The sequence below is a fragment of the Camelus bactrianus genome, chromosome 32 (genome assembly GCF_048773025.1).
Source record: "Camelus bactrianus isolate YW-2024 breed Bactrian camel chromosome 32, ASM4877302v1, whole genome shotgun sequence".
NCBI lineage: Eukaryota > Metazoa > Chordata > Mammalia > Artiodactyla > Camelidae > Camelus > Camelus bactrianus.
Window position 1 is genome coordinate 10,190,403 of NC_133570.1, and position 17,483 is coordinate 10,207,885.

Consider the following 17,483-nt stretch of genomic DNA (forward strand, 5'->3'; position numbering starts at 1 on the left):
TCCAGGTGGTAGAGACGTCTTAGTCAATTCAGTAGGGATGTCTGGATAGTTTAATAGGCTCTTAGCCTCAGACTCCACTTTCTCCAGAGCTCTGCATTCACCCCACACAGAGGAGGAAAGATACAATCGAGGGGAGCCGAAGGCAGACTGTGTGTGTGGGGGTGTGTGTGTGTGGGTGTGATGCCAAGACAATGCAGAGCAGATCTTCAAGTCAAGGACATCATGACAGGCAGACAACAGAGGCCTCTGTGCTCTTGCAAGAATTCTTGCCCTTGTGTCCTGTCCCTGAGTGTCTCCTTCCTAGTCAGATACTCACTCCCACTCCACCACGTAAGATGCAAACTGCTGCCCACTGGATGCTGACCTGAGAGCACGGCTCGCCCCTGCTCCTCCCTGTCTCTCAGAATTCATCTTTGAGGAGTTCTTCTTCATCCGTTGGGAATTTCTCTTCTAATCACATAACTGATCTCCGCCCCCGTATCCCCAGCCTAGCTGCAAAAGGGTCCTCAAGACGCCTGCTGGGAGGAGTCATCCTAGACCCAGCGCTGTCCAGGAACAATGCCCTCCTGGTACCGGGGACCCCCGTTTAAGACCTGGGACCCTCAAACCAGGGCTTTCTTCTTTGGTCCACTCTGACCCCTTCCTCCAACTCAGCCTTGCCCTTCCTTTTATGTCTTCACAAAGGCCTATCGGTGGGGGGAGGGGAGCTTGGCGTGAAAATTCAGTTCCTGTAAGATTGGCTTAATCACCAAGTGAAATAACACCTGTCTTCAAAAGGATTCTCCTAGAAGCTGAGACAGGAATTTGGATGCTAGCAGTTTGAGGTCCAGTAGCCTCTATAGGGGAGTGAGGCAATGAGATGGGGGAGAGAAGGATCCAGATTAAGATCTGTTATCAAACCAGCTGGAGGACACTTGGGAACCAGTGCAGAACTGGCTTCAGAGTTAATCCCAACCAAGGAGGGAGCTGGGGTATTGATACATCAATTCCCCACCGCTCATGGGTTAAAGGCTGCTCCCCGGGGGTGTCAACTCTCTAGTAGGTCCAAGCTGCCACACAGCCCAGCACAATGGTCTCTGGCAGCCAGAGAACATTACCCGGTAGCTGGAAGTCGGCAGTGTGTGAGGTGGGGAGGGTGAGGGGATATAAGCAGACAGCATCTGTCTCAACACTCCAAATCACCATTGGAAAACTGGCAGGCTGTGTTACACTTTGTTTCAGATACGCTTTCTTTCACCCACTTAGGAGCTAAACAAATTCATGTTCGACAGTAAATTTGAATGAACTGTCAACATTACAGAGTGGGGCAGATTCACATAACAACCCTATTTCTAGTTCATGCTGAAAAATAGGAAGATCTGGCAACACTGAGTCCCCATTCCTGCTTGGTAATAACTGGCTGTGAGTAATTGCAGCTGCCCCTGTCAGGCAAGGCACCAGCATTCCTGGCCCCAGGCCCCGTGCGGGTCCCTGCAGCTTACATCTATCAGCTGCCTGGCCCCTGAGACATCTTCGTCTGCGGCCCTCTGCTCTAAGTGCTCGCTGCTACCTGGATCTCTCTGAGAGCAGCACAAACATGGTGCATCTTGTGTGTTTCACGTCTCCCTTCCAGAACCAGGAAATGGATTGTTCCATCCTCCCCATTTCTGCCCTTTCAATCCCTCCAGGACGGTGTCAGGGAAAGCCACCAGGAGACCAGAGCCATGAAGCCGTATCCAGACCCCAGAGCTATTACAAGTGCTTCCCTTCTGGGTCAGGATCACCAATCTCAGATATGATTTTTTTTTTAAAGGAACAAACTGCTTTTCACAAACTCAAGGCCACTGGGAGAAAACAAACATATACGTTCCCTTTATTCTCCTGGCCCCCTCAATGTGAAGCTCCAGTTTTTGTTTTTGTTTTCTTTTGAACTCATAAGCTTGCCTCATTTCCTGGTTCCTTAATATACTCAGTGTTAACACTTGGGTTTTTCTAATAAGTAATTAAATCCCCCCACCACGAACTCCAGCTCCCAGTGTTTCACTGGGAGTCTCTCTCAGCCCTCCAGGGAAGCCGGCACTGTTATTTATTGTTTTCGTTTCAAATCATTATTTAATCAAGAATGGGGAAAAAAAGGCAACCTCTCACTTACACTTCAAAATTTAATTTCAGCTGAATTCCGAGATCAAGAGGCAGCACGGCCTAATAGGTTACAAAAATACAATCAAGAAGAGAATTCCAATTAAACTGAACAAGTCCATTTACCGAGCTTCAAATGGCCCCATGGAGAGAGATGGCTATAAATTTTTTTTCCCTCCCTGCCATATGGGGGACTGGAAATTCTCATGTGAACGCAGCGCTACATGGCAGAGCTTTTAGCTAGAGGGTTCTGGTTATTTCTTCTTTTCTTTTTTTAATCCTTTTGTTTCACAAAGACATTAAGTTTATTTTCCTCTCTGTTGTTCATCTTCCTTTGCACACTAATTTGGAAGACAGCAAATGAATGGATTCATTGACCTGTTAGGAGTTCATTTGAGAGGCGGCGGTGGGGGATGGAGAAAGACAGGGAGATCTGCTGAGGGTGGCGGAAAGATGCTGAAGTTCTTGGGGCTAGGTGGGCCCCCAAGGGGCTGTGCGCTGAAGCTGACCTTGGACCCAGGATGAGGTCTGGCCTCCTCTCTCCCCTCCCTCCATCGGGAAGCTGAAAGGGACTGGCAGTTTCAGCCTCGCCATTTCTCCGAAGCCCCTCCTGATGGCCCTCAGCCCACTTGTTCTCGAAAATTTCCACATGCATCCTGTTAGGCAAACTGTTCATCAGCCCAAATAGAAACCAGAAAAAAAATAAGTTCAATGGAATGGGGTTTTCATCCAACTAAATGCATTTGCTTTTAAAGCCTCAGCCTTTCTTCTGTGTCTGTTCCACCATTTCTGCTGGAAAATGTCCCTGTCATTAGAGAAAATGGTGGTTTTCTTTTTTCTGTCCTTGCTTGGCAAAAGTGAAAGTGGGCAACGCTCTTCCATTTTTCCATCGAAAAAGAAATAACTGGCCCCACAAATCCCCAAGTCTCACGCCCCCACCTTCTTCTGCATTTTGGCCCCTTCTCTCAGAGACAATGGACAGCACTGGAGGTTGAACCTCCCAGTTTGAGCAAGAGCCCGAAGGCTTCTGCCGAACGTGCGAGAGCCTGGGTCAGAGGTCGGAAGGCTGGACCATCCAGAGCTGCTCCCTCAGCCTCATTTTCCCTGTTTGCAAAGTGGGGAGCATACCTCCATTCCGCCAGCCTCCCGGAGCTGTTCTGAAGCTCCCCTGAGCCCTTGGATATGGTAAGCTTTCTGGGGCCAGAGTTACCTCAAAAACACCATGTCTGGGTTTATTTGGGACAAGTTTAATTAAGCCACCGTGATGACACAGAACAGCACTAGCAATAGCTCTATGTGGAGTGTTCCGTCCTGAGCCTCGGGCTAAGTTTTTCTCACAGAACAGAAGCTGCCTGAGGGCAGGAACCTGGTCTGTCTTGCTCACTGCTGTCCACCCAGTGCCTGGCACACAGTAGGCGCTTAATGACTATTTTAAAAATGAATGGATACCTTATCTCGCCCCCTCCTCCAACCACTCTAGGAAGTAGGTATGATTATTTGTTCAAGGTACAGGTGAGGGCACGGAGGCCCAGCAAAATCAAAGGACATGAGGGAGGTCAAGTAATTAAGCCCGTGGACTCTGAGGGCAGACCTTCTGGGTTCGAATCCTAACTTCTCCATGCAATAGCTGCCTTTTACTTCATTTTCCTAGGCTGTGGTTTCCTCACTGTAAAACGAGGATGCTAGCAGCAGCTCCCTTGGAAGACTATTACAAGAAATCAATGAGATGACACAGGGAAAGAAGTCCGCCTAGCACCTGGCATGCAGTGGGTGCTCAGGAAGCATGAGTTGCTGCTGTTACCCAGCCTCACAGGGAGCTGAGCTCGAGAAGTCCGGGGTGTCCCGATCTGCTCCAGAGCCCTGTCTTCACTGCTATCCTCTGCCGCGTCCTCCTGGTCACACATTTCATGAGGTCCTCTTTTATGGAACCCCAGTTCTACTTTTTTGGGGAGTGGCATCTGTGCAGGGTTTTGTTGCCAAGGATTCTGTGGCAATTGTTGGCTCAAGCTGGAGGCAGAAGGAGGGGAAAAGGAGCCTGCCCTCTTCTGGGTCCAGCTTCAGTCTTCATCAGCCCCTTTTAGGTTCCTTCTGCAGTTAGGGCAGGCTTAACAGAGAACCCCATGCTACAGGGAAAGGGCTTGGCCAAACCTTGGGGCTAAGACCTCTCTATCATCCAGTTGGCCCTCTGGCTATCAGACTAAGCTTCTGAGATACAAGCCATGATTCATACCAGCTCCCCTTTCTAATTGGGCTACCTAACCCACTTCACCTCTCTGAGCCTCAGTTTTGCCATCTGAAAAATGGTCATAATCATTGCATCTATCTAAAAGAACTGTTTTGTCAATCAAATGAGGGGAAAAAAAACCCGTGTAAAGTATGTGACCGTGCCTGGCATATAGCAGTATTTCCCTCTCCCTTCATTCATCAGTCATCTCAGTTGGGGGAACTCCTATTCAACCTTCAAAGCCCAGCTCACATGTTCCTTTATTTGTAAAGCCCTCTCAGACACCAAGACCTCTTAGACACTGTCTGGTCCCTCCTCTGTGGTCCTACTACACATTGTACTTGCTTCCATCACCACCAGGGGTGATACACAAAATATCCAACAATTGGTTGAGTTGAGGTACTGCCCCATCTGAAGGTAGCTGGTCTTGGCACTGAAGGGTTGTCAGGTAATTACTTTTTAGCTGGGTGGGGGTTACACCCCCAACTAGGGTGCGAGTATTTGAATATTTTAACAACGGAGGAGGTCCTGGTGCTCACTGACTCAGTCTCAGCCCTGATGGCAAGACTTACCCTACTGTACTGCAGCCTCCTGTTGACGACTAGACTGTGAACTCTGGAATTCAGGAAAAGTGTATTTTCATCTCTGTGTCTCCCTAATGCCTTGAGCAGAGATGACAGAGTGTAGATAAGGAAAGAATGAGGCCATGAAGGGTTGACCCTTTGGGACCTTCCATTTGGATTTGGGCTCTGACCAAGTGAGAGGGCTTCAGGTTATTTTTAGCTCACCAACTAGGATTTCAGCGAGACACAACCCATATTTGCATATTCATATATGCAAACAGGGCCCCTTGATGTAATGTACCAGTCTTAGACTTTTTAAAGAGCTGTGCATATGAGACGCATCTAATGGAGCATGGTAGGAACCAGGGCATAGAAGACCCTTCACTCCCGGGAATTCTGTTCACCCCTGGAACCCCATCTCCTGCCCTGGAATTCTACCTCCATCCCAATTGCAGTCTTCATTCCCTGCTTCCATTGGCTAGTTTCTCGGTTGTTGCCTCCTCTGCCCTAACCTAACCCTCACCCTAATTCCCTGCCCTGCTTGCTGACCTCCTATCCCATCTCAGCATTAACTGTTGTGCACTTTGTTTTACAGTTTTTACTTCCTTATAAGAAGGTACAGACTGTTTCTTATTCACTGGATCTTGAGAGTCACGTCAGAGCTGACCTTTTACAGATGTTCAGTAGATAACAGGTCGATCTCAACAAGTGATTGAACAGGTGACTCAGTGACAATGATTTTGCTGTTCTCTTTGGCTGAGAGTTTGGCAAAATCTTGGGGCCAGGACTCTTAGAAAACCTTTGGTCCAACCTGGCATCCTCCTCCCTCCCTGCCTTTGCAGGAGAGGGGATGAGAACAGGCCCAGCGTGGAGAGTGCTCCGAGGACCAGACTGGGTTGGGGCGGGGCATCCAATGTCCCCAGGAGTCAGGGTGAGGCTAGCCATGTGGGCTGCAGCTGCCATCCAGGACGGAAGGGCTGAAAGCGGGGGAGGCAGGGGTCCTAGCTCTAGTCTCAACTCGTGCACTGACTAGCCTGGGCCTCGAACCATCCTACTAGGCCGACCACTCCACTACCAGGACTACCATCACTCCAACAGCTACTGCTTTTATCGCTACTATGATTTCCACTGCTAACACCCCTGCTGCGACTGGCCACGGCCAGCCGCCCTTACCGAGCATCTCTGTTACACTCTCAAATTTCTACTTCCATTAACTCATCACACCCACCCAACACCCCTCTATGAGGTAGGTCTTATGACTGTCCTCATTGTGCAGATGTGGAGAAAACTGAGGCACCGACACTTTATGTAACCTGCTCGAGGTTCTACAGTTGGAAAATATGGAGCCAGCCCCTGGAATGTCACCATCGTAAAAACCCGCTCCTCTGCAGAGTTCTGTCCCGTGCAAGCCCTGGGCTCAGCTGTTCACAAAACCATTTTGCTTTCGTCCCAACAACAAGGCTTTTGAAGAAGAGACTTATTATCTGCATTATTTTTTTGTGACAGATGAGGAAACTGCAGCTCCAAAAGGTTTAAGTAACTATCCCTCGCTTGGAGCCAGGATTTGACCACATAATCCTAATCCCGTGTTTTTAACAACTCTGACTTGCTGCAGCCCATAGCGGTAATTTCTTGTCTGTGAGTTCCGGATCTCTTTTTGAAACTGGGGCGTTGAGTGAGTTGAGCTCTCAAGGCTTCTGCCTTCGGGGTACGAATGAGTTTTCAGCTCTTCTGATAGGATCTGGGCCCACAGTGGACATCACCACTTTAAGAACCAATAGCCAATCTGGTACCTCACTAGCTGTGGTTGGAAGGACCACCTTTTTTTTTTTTTTTCACATCTTGGACCTGACTGATTAGGAAACCACCCCAGACACAAACCCACTGCTCCCAATGGTAGTTTTTAATGAGGGTCCGTTGGGGGCACCACATGGGCTGCCACAAATACCATGACCGGGGGACCGGGTGGCTTTTACTAACTGAAGAACATTCTTCTACCTCTCATGGCTCATATTTCAAGTTGATTTCTACCTTTGTAGCCATTCCCCTGGGAGACAAGTGGGCTAACCTTGTTCATCGTCCAGCGGAGGCTGGAGTGGTAAGAGGATTTATCCAGCCAAGCCAAGACTTGAACCCAGGCCTCCGGACTCTTTGCCTTACTGGGAAGAACTTTCATAGGACATTCGGGGAGGGGAGAAGGCAGGTGGGCACCTTCCATCTGCAAATATCAGCAACTACAGGCAGCTCTACAAAGGAGGGGCCTGGGGAGAGTTGTGGATGTGTTCAGCGAGGCAGAGGATTTGGGCAAAATTAGACCTTGGTGATACAGGGTGCCTTGGCTGGTATAGAAGAGTTGCCCAGAATGCACAGCAGGTAAGAACTGTTACGGCAACCAGACCCAGCTCGTAGCCACCGTCACCGTCTGTCGACCTTCCAGTGAGAGCCCCTGAGCTGCTCCTTACACCCACCGCACCCTTTCAAGGGAGCAGCTCTCTGAGCTGCCAGCCGCAAGTGTAGGCTAAGTCAGCGTAGACTCTCCTCCTGCCTGTGCGTCTGTCCCTCTAGAAGCTACAAAAGGCCTTTATATATTTTACGTTATTGGATACCCCGCAACAATCCCATATGGAAGTGGTCTTATTTCAAATTCACCAATGAGAAAACTGAGTTTCAAAGACATTAAGTGACTTTCCCAAAGTCACACAGCTAGGAAGTGGCAAAGTTGGGACTTGAGTTCAGATCCGACTCCAAATCCCTTGCTCAGGAAACTTCCTGGCATCAAACCCTCTGAAGTCACATCCCAGCCCCTCCTCGGTGACCCAGGGACCATTGTGTGATCCCATTCAGTGCCGGGTTGTGAAACTGGATTCCCTCTTGCTTTGCTCTGTGGCGTCACCCCAGACCTTAACCTCTCTGAGTCTTGGCTTTTCTGTCCCATCCGTGGAAGGGATGAGTGAGGGCAGCTGTGCCCTCAACTCCTCGAGACCTTGCATGGACACGAGAGGACACAGGTCAAGTGCTATATGAGCTCCTTGGAGGAAAATTCTCGTCTACATTCAAGGCTGTGTTTATACAAGTGAAATCAAATCCCAGCTGCAGCCTAGCTGGCGTCAAAGATGCAGACTTCACTGCAAAGCTGGAGCGCCTCTGTTACGTCAAGGACCCCTCTTTCCTTCCTCCCCAAAGAAACCGCCTACGGTGTCTGACATGTGCATTCCTGTAGATGTCACTCTGGAGACCAATATATATTTTCAACATTTCCCTGATAAAAAGCCCCCCCCCCCCCCAAATCCCCAAGCCAAGTGCTGCCAAAGGCTGGCGAATGACCATTTGGTTAATCAATGGGGAGGTCTGAGATGGGTGGGGTATTTGCCCGAAACTGAATCAAAATGTGTGGTAGGCTGCCCTGAACTTGTGCCTCCACCTCCCCCCAGCGTCATGGCCAAGACTGGCAGAGGAGGCTGTGCGGAATACTTACTACACCCCTGGCCGACAGGAAGCTGAGCATCTGGAGGGGCTGGCTGGGCGGGGGGCTGGACCGGGCCTCAGGGCTGGCCTTGCAGAGGGTCTTGGAGCAGCGGCGGGAGTGCCTTCGGCGGGACTTCCGCCCTTCCTCTGGGGACCGGCCGCGGTGCCTGGGTGTAGGGGAGAGAGACCTGAGGGTCTTTTAATGGGGAGCATGGCACAGAGGTGGCTGAAGGACCAGCAGGATCTGAAGACAGCAGAATGTGTTTGGGTGTGTCTGTATGAACTACATGTGCATCTATCCATCCATTCATCTATCCATCCATCCATCCATCCCTCCATCCATCCATCCATCCACTTACCCATCCATCCATCCATCCATCCATATATCCACCTACCTGTCCCTCCATCCATCCATCCATCCACTTATTTGTTCACATGACAACTGTTTATTCACGCACCTGGCACTGCCTGGGGGCTGCAGATGCAGCTGTGAAGACAGGAAGGGTCCCCATTCAGTTTACTGTCCTTTGTGTGCTTGTGTGACTGTCTGCCTGCCTGTTTGTGTCTGTTATGTGACTGTGTGTATGTCTGGGTGTGTCCATCTGTGTTTTCATGTGTTTGTCTATAAATATAGCTGCGTATATCTGTGTGTCTTCGTGGATGTGACTTCACCATCTGTGAAACAGAGGCATCTTATTGACTGTCACCCAAAACTTTTGGAAAAAAAAAATCTGACAAAAAATGACAAAGATGCCTTCTGTGAGCTTGTCGGATCTAGATTTGGTTGTCCGTCTGCAGTGGAAACCAAAGCCCTCTCTGACTCCCTGGAAAGGGCATATTTGGACTCTGCATTACCCATTAGCTCTGAGTCATAGCAGTAATAAAAATAACACCTTACGGATTTGCTTGGCACTTGTAAGCCCCTCTGAAGGTGCTTTCCCAGTCCTCTCTACAACTTGAAGCCCTAGGGTAGGTATTACTTTCTGATCTTCAGATGAGAAAGTTGAGGCTCAGAGATGTTTAGGGACCTGCCTGAGGTCACACAGCTTGTAAGTGGCAGAACAAGGGCCCCTGTGGAAACCAACGCCTCTGGTTCCTGAGCCGGAGTGTCCCTCTCTGCCCTGGGACCTCCAGATCATTTTTCTATGGAGTGTGTGGCCCAAGGGCCAGCTCCCAGGTTGCTCCCATGCCGGCTGGAGTGTCCCCCAGCCCAACAGGCACTGAGGAACTGGGGCTGCCACTCCAGCAGGAGATGTGGCAGCAGAAGGAGGGCTGCAGCTGGGGCTGCAAGGTGAGGCATTTCCCTGAGAGGTAATCTCCGAGAAGGTCAAGTGCGGGGCACCGAGAGTCTGCAAGCAGGCCCTGCACCATCCTCCGGCTAGGCTGGGCTGGAAGTGAAGGGCTCAGGTTTAGTCATACAGACCTGGGTCCCAGTCCCAGCTCTGCCAGTCACCGTGACCTTGCTCAGACCCCTTTGCCCACCAACCCGCAGTGTTCTCCACTATAAATGTCAGAAATGCAGCTGAGCTCAGGGCACCAATGCCCTCCAGACAAAGCCCACTGGGAGTGCGCTGTGGCTGAATGAGCGAGCATCTTTATGGCTCCCTGCAGGGACGGAGAACACACACCATGGGGAAGTGGAGGATGTCTTTGTCCGAGGGTGTTAGAGAGAACCCAGGATGAGCGTGTGGTGGGTGCCTCTGGGGAGCATTTAAAGAACTGGGGCTTTGTTCTGGATTGGATGCTGCCAGAAAGTGGAGGTCATTCTCTGACTGGGTGTCCTCATAATTATCCAGAAAGAGGGCAGACTGACTGAGGTCCAGGCTATAACTGGTAAAGAAGCAACAGTCACTCATATCCACCAGGCTAGAGAGAGATGCTGGTCTCTTCTGTGTTTTGGACAAAGTTTCTGTTTCATCTGGGCTCAGATCTGATTCCAGAAGGATCTTGTTTCTGTCTTGATCACATAGGGTCACAGAGCAGCCTTGTCTGAGGGGGACATTCTTTGAAACTGTCGCTGTTCAGTGGGGACACCAAGGCCCCCCGGGGATGGTACCAGACGCCAGGGGCTGCGTCTCCTTCTTAAATGCCTTCACTCTCGGCTCCACATTCACCTCTCCGGCGAGACTGAAAGATGTCTGCTGCCTTGGCCCCACCCCATCCAGCTTAGGTCAGAATGTCAAGAGGTGGGATCCAGGCCCTGGCATCTGTAACAACTTCCAGGTCGACCACAGCGCCGCCAACGCGGAGAAGCCCTGGCCTAGCGCGTGGTGCTGTCCGGAGAGGAGGAGAGAGAACGCACTTGAAACCAGGCACAGTGGCTGCTTCGGAGTAGAATTTAGATAAATACTTCTCCTCCTCCTTCTTTCTCTAGACATTCTGATTTAACTGGGAGGCGCCGGGACCAGGATAGTGAGTTTTTTTCAGTCTCCCCAGGTGACGTGAACATGTAGCCAAGTGTGAGAAACACTTAAGAAAGAATGAAGGAGCCTTTGGCTTTGGGAAGCTAGCCTGGTACCATCAACGAGACCTGGGTGTTCCCGCCGGACACAAACAATTTCAAATGTCAACGTCAACAAAGCCCCACCCCCTTCTTCTGCTTTGTGTTTTTCTCATCCACAAGGGCTTCCTCCCCCTTCTCAGGCCGGGAGAGCCAATGTGTCAGTATAAAGAGAGTCTAGGTTAGGAGAAACCTGACTCAGGAGGGCCTCAGAACCAGGTCCTTTGTGCTGTGTGGCTTTTCATAGGTTGCTTAGCTTCTCTGTGCTTAGAAGCACCCTAAGAGTGCCAAGCCCAGCTCCCCAGTTCCGTCCTAGCTCTGTCACTCAGTAGCTAAGTGACTGGCAAGTTCCTTAACCTCTCTGTGCCTCAGTTTCCTCCTCTTTAAAATGAGGATGACAACAGTGCCTGCTTCGTTGGGTTGCGAGGGGGTCATGCCGTGGACACTGGAGGTACTTAGCACCTCAGCAGGGCGGTGCTAGTGGCACCTAGGAAGCATGTGTGTTAGCAAGTCCTGTTACTACTGTTCCTAGAAGTCAAGTCCTTCTGTCTGTTCTGCCTGCAGCCCTTTGTCTACAGGGAAGTGACGACAGCTTCTGAGGGTGGGGCAGGGGGCTGTCGCTCTGCTGGGAAAGCGGCCCCCCCAACAGTGACAGTGGGAGGCAAAGCTGATGGAGACAGTGTCTTAGGCTGGCCCTGGGTTGTGGCTGGGCTGAGGAGGCACCTCAGGGCGGGGGTTACCTGCTGTCACAGCTGGAGGAGCGGGAATCCGAGCTCTGGGACTGCGAGGGGCAGTGGTGGTGGCGGCGGCGGTGAGACTTTCGGGGCCGGCTTCGCGATCTTGGGAGGAGGGGAGGTGAGAAGGAGCAAACCAGAGGAGAGAGAGAGAGCTTTTCATCTGGTGACACACGTTTTCCTCTTGCACCCAAGTTACTGTCCCTCCCAAGTTATGCGTCTCCCCCCACCTACTCCCTGCACCCCACCCCCTGCCTCCTGCCTGTGCATTCCGGGTCTCTAACCAGTTTTTCTGAACACAAGTGAGTGGAAAGGGGAGATGGCCTGACCCTCAGGGCCCTCCCACTCTGCTGGTAGCAGGCCTGATGCAGACCACACCGGGGACAGAAATGCCACCTCTCCCTCAGCTAAAGAGGAGTCTCAGTTCCAGACGGTTTCGAGAGTCAATCAGATACCATAATGTGTGAATCAGTCGGGCACTAAAGAAAAATACGTCAACCGAAGGGCATGGGCTAAAGAAAGTGGCTTTGCCTCCCGAATGACGGCATGGTGCTGGGTCTTCTCATTTCTCAAGTGAATGTAGAAATAGAGATTTTTTTAATGTAAATTATTCCTATTTTAAATGGAAGCTCATTTTTTTTTTTATTTCTTAAAAAAGACAGTGTTTGGGGCAAACAAAACACATTTGCAGAATCCATTAGGCCTCTGGGCTGCCAATCTGTAACCTCAGACCCAGAAAATTAAGTCTAGATTCCTCATACGGAGTTACAAACATCATCGACAACAAAGATTACAGTACCGATAATTACTACCACTGCCATGGAAATTGGTATTATAACAGGTCACTGCAGCTCTCTCTGAATAATAATAATGACTCAGAAGTAGCAGTGGCAGTGGCTGTGGTCACTGATATGATGTACACGGAATATCAATGTTTTGGGCCAAGACAGGAAGCCAGTGGGAGTTAGAGATGATTCTATCGGGAGATAGCTTGGTTATCCCAACAAAGGTCTCAGAATTCTTGCAATGTGATCATCAGACTGTATCCTTTCCCTGTTTAAAACTCTCCTGCTGTCCTCATGTCAAGTCCAAACTCTGACCTTGAGCCCCAAGCATCCTCAGGAGCCAGCCCCTGCCTAGCTCCCCAGTCTCCTTGAATTATGTCTACAGCCCTGGTCAGAAAGGCTCAAGCAGGCCTGAAGTGCTTGTGTTCTGGCTCACAACTTTCCCAGCTGATGATGTCCCGATGATGATGCTTATGGTGGGGGGGACCCGTCTCTAACACACACAGTGTGCTGGGCACCATGTTCTAAGCATTTGCCTTACATAGATTCATCTATTCCTCGCAACCTACAAAGCAGGTTCCCTCATTCCCACTTCACAGATGCAGAAGCCGAGGCACAGAGAGTTTCAACCACTTGCCTAACTTGCAGCCTAGAATGGTTACCTCCATCCTTACTCCCAGCCTAAGCGCCTGGTCCCGCAGGAAGCCTCCCCTCACCACCAAGCCCTCTGTCCTGCACCAGGGCTCCCACCGCGCCCTGGGCTTCCATCTCCTGCTGCTGTGCTGTGACCTGTCCCATGTCTGTCCCCGAGTCCCGCTGCACGGTGCGCTTCTCAGGCTGGGAGGTATGTCTGTCTAGTCTCCGTCTTTGAGCCCCGCACAGGACCTGCCACCTGTTAGGGCCTCTCTGAGGGATGCTGAAAGAGAAGCCAGGTCACTCCAGTGGTCCTTTGTTTAGAAGCTGCCCTGACCATGGGTCTCGGCAAGAATAACCACCTTTCTCTTAGGGGCACCTGTTTTTCCTGACTCCGTTTTTTCTGGCTTTCATAGCCTTCCTTTACATCCTGCTAGCGGTTTCTGAGACATATCCAGCTGCGCAGGCTGGCCACCCTGCTGCCCTCAGGCCAGCAGTCCTCACCTCAGTGAGGATCCTCCCGGGACTCTTAGGGTCTGGGCCCAGCCCTGGCTCATTGACTGTCGATACTGCAGCCACCCTGGACAAGCGATGCTGACGTCTCCAAGGACAGGCACTCTGTCTGCGCTTAGCGTGAACGTACACTCAGTGCCCGTGAATGCCTCTTGACTTGAACCGAACCAGCCTGATGATTGGGAAGTTCTTCCCTGAGCTAACTCACAGCTCTACTGCTTCCTTCTGGAGCTTTCCGCAGCCTCCTGTGCTGGTGCCTGAAATGCCCTGTTTCACACTGACCTTGGGTGAAGGGGCCCTTTGGGCCAGCAAAGCTGAGCACCCTCCCTCTGAGCCCCGCCTCCTCTTGTCCCTCCCCCAGCAGCCGGCTGACTTTCATCCCACTGCCTGTGAGTCTCACTGTAGAAGCTTCTTGGCGGGAGATAAAATATTAGTTGATTGGAAAACACACGCAATAACATTTGCAAGGGTATAAAGTAGGTGGGTTGTAACCAAATTTACTTTTAATTTGGCTGGGAACTGAACTCTGCAGGCAGCGCTGGCTGATTTGAATTTCTACTACCAGCTATAAACCGTGAACCAGCTGGGGCCCGAGACCAGGGAGCTCCTCTGATGTCTCCATGCCCGAAGCCCAGCAGCCGGGGCTGGGACTCACATGCCCACACGAGCACGCACGTGATCACGCCCGCTTAATCACTCATGCACACATAGCAGACACATGTGCACAGGTGAAAACCGCCCCATGCCCTCCGTATGAGGAACGCACACGGATAAGTAAGCAGTGCAGATGCAGAGCGCATGGGACTGGAGCACAGGCGCAGACAGGGCGCCTACATGCATACTGATCAAGTTCATGGTCACACAAGCACGGGCATACCTAATGCATTTGTGTGAACACAAGTATACACCATTGCACACACACACACTCTGTCCCTGCAGTGCACACAAATGTTTGCACGATAGAAAAATGTACAGATAATTACGAGCAATGTGCATGATACACATATACACGTCACGTACAAATATTACATGACGCACACCCAGGAGCACAGAATTCACACACAACGGGCGCACCAGGCACACACATGCACGCTGTTCACTTCCCTGCACACACAGACACACATGCATACACACACATCACACACACAACTTTGTGCCCTCACGCGTGCCATACCCACAACTGCAAGTCTACACACAGTGCTGTCTTCCCCTTCCTTCTCCCCTCTCTCCCACCCCTCCACCCCCTCCCCCTTTCCCTGTTCCTTGTTCAGAGACCAGGTCCCCCTCCTCCTGAAAAGAACATTCCAGGTGGAATCTGCTTACTGTTTTTTGTGCCTCTTCTCTTCCCTTCTTTTGCTTTTTGGGCTAGAGGAGCTGAACAAGAAAATGGCCAGTTAATTGAAAGATGCTAACTGGTCAGTTAATTGAAAACTTCAGCTTAAGTGAAAAACAAAGCAGTTGCAATGCTTAACACATGGTGGCCACACCCTCAGGCCACCTGAGAATGGACACCGATTGTTTCTAAGACTAGAGTGGTCACTGCCAACTTTCTCACCCAGCGGGTTCAGCTAGAGACACCAACCCACACATACAGACTGACAGTGGGGTCTGGAGGAGGCCCGGGTCAGCTTTGGTGGCTTAATACTAATGGTAATAACATCTGTCACCTTTTGAGGGTTTATTAGAGGGTCAGCACTCGGCTAAAACTTTGTGTCAACAGTCTCATTTCATGGTCCCTACTACCTATTGGGTGGTGGCGCATTTAACAAGCAATCATTTACAGAAGGACTTGGCCTGTGTCCCTTGGCTAGGATCTGGGAAGGCTTTGCTGGGGTGACTGGGGCTGATGTTTTTCTGTGTGCCCCAACGCAAGATTTCAACCAGCGGTAAAATAAACAGACTCTGGCCAGGGCAGCAAGACTTCCCAGGAAGGTGGACCGATAAGGAGCTGGTCCAGCAGCAACCGTCCGGCCTAATGGAATTTGAAAGCTGGCTTGGAACTTTCAGGGAAACCAGCCTGTGGCTTTCATTTTGGAGGAAACTGAGGCCCAGGAAGATGAAGGGGGCATGCTCAAGAACACAGAGGTGGAGGCTGAGAACTTGACCCTAGAAGCTGCCTAAAACCTGGTCAGGAAAGCATAAAGGCAAGCAAGCAGCCAGGGGCCACAAGGTTCTTACCTGTGCCTTCTCTTCTTGGAGAATGACCTGCTCAGGGGGAAAAAAGGAGGAGACAGAGGGAGGGAGGGAAGGGAAGGGGTGGGGGAAGGAAGAGGGAGGGAGGGAAGAGAAGATGGGGAGGGGGAGAGAGGAAGAAAGGAACAGAGGGAGGGGAGAAAATGAACATCAGTGAGTCTGAATTTCTTTTCCAGGGACGAATGTGTCGGTGCACTGGTGGCCATGCTACCAGGGGCCTGCGACACCTAGTGAATCCTCCTCCTCTTTGAGATCTGATTGATTGATCGATCGATTGATTGATTGATCAACTGATTCACTTATTCCTCCTCTTTGAGATTTGAGGCTCATACGGGAAACTCTGGTTTGCATTTTGAATTTCCAGGTCAACACCTACCAGTGCTTCAGTCCTCACCCAGATTTGTCAGTAAGCCTGTCCTGGATGAGGTGAGATGAGGGGTCCCCGAGAGAGTGCCCCTCTGCCTCCTCTCTCCCCCCAAGTCTCATTTTAATCTTTTCTCTCTAGTTGTGGATTCATCTCCCTCATCGTTTTCATCTTCCTGGGACAACTGGCTTCCATATGTTGGAACTCTTACTGGGTACCAGGCTCTGTGCTAAGCATCTCTCACACACAGTCTCATTCCATCTTCCCTCAAGACCTATGAAGTACCACTAACCACCGATTCGCAAAAACACAGAAGCTCAGAGATGTTAGTTAAGTCGCCCAGGGCCACACAGCTTCACCTGTGTAACTCCTGCTCATGCTTCAGAGCTCCACTCAGATGTCATCTTGTAGCACTTTTCAGGCCCCTCACCTCTTCTCTGTTCCCACAATCCCTGGGTGACTGAGGGCTCAGCCTTCTGAACTTAGCCTTCCTGTAGTACAGACCTCTGCGTAACAGGATCACCATTTTCCCCACTAGGATGAGGGCAGGAACTGGGTTCTGGTCCCTGTTCTGCTCCTGAGACCCAGAGTCCTCAATCATGACATGTAATGGGTATTTAATAAGTAGATGTGAAAAATGTAATTTAAAAAAACCCCCAAACCCTGAGGCCTTGTTAACTGATGGGAGAAAAAAAAAGCTCAGTGTGTTCACTACCCTTCGCTTCTATCTCCAAAAAGTCAACCATCATTAACCAAACATTTCAAGAACTTGGAGAGGACAGACTAGAAGTAGAGCGGGCTCAGAAGACGAGGGTTTGAGAAGAATCAGCAATAGTGTCCCCCTCCTAATCTCCCCTTTTACGGTCCCCCTTCCTTCCGAACCTCCAGCAACCTCTGGGCTAACAGTAGCCAGCAGGGAAAAAAAAGCCTGTTTCTAACCTTCTGGTATAGTCTCTTTCTCGTGAGAAGAAACCCTTCCATGAGAAGCCACTTGGCTTCCAAAATCTAGATAAAGAAAAATGTTCCCCCTTCCCAACCACCCCCTAAACTGGGACAAATTGCTCAGCACAGCAAGGTGACAAGATGGTGGTCTACAGTCATGGGCAGGCCCCTGCCTCTACAGAGGACTCCCTGTGGGGAAAGGTTCCAAACTCCAATTTTACAGCATCTCACTAATTGTTTGGCCCACGTCTTGTAGTCAGCACAAACTCACAGAGCATCGACTGAAGCATGTGGGCGGGTAGGAGATGTAATGGGTGGGGACCAAACTGAGCTGACAACACCCTGGCAGCATTGGCTGAGATGTGACCACACTCCCGGATTGGGAAAAGCCATGTGGGGACAATGTGGAACCACGGGTGAGATGCAGCGGGGATAGGGGTGGGGATGGG

General features: G+C 50.7%; 1 protein-coding gene across 1 annotated transcript in view; it reads right to left on the minus strand.

The window, feature by feature from the left end:
- SRRM4 (serine/arginine repetitive matrix 4) overlaps window positions 1-17,483 on the minus strand; it is a 146,446-nt gene that overhangs the window by 18,284 nt on the left and 110,679 nt on the right. The window contains exons 5-8 of the mRNA XM_010969559.3: window positions 15,714-15,740; window positions 14,859-14,909; window positions 11,611-11,709; window positions 8,381-8,537 (exon numbers count right to left, since the gene is read on the minus strand). Coding sequence (XP_010967861.2) covers window positions 8,381-8,537; window positions 11,611-11,709; window positions 14,859-14,909; window positions 15,714-15,740 — 334 coding nt within the window. The remainder of the gene's footprint in view (window positions 1-8,380; window positions 8,538-11,610; window positions 11,710-14,858; window positions 14,910-15,713; window positions 15,741-17,483) is intronic.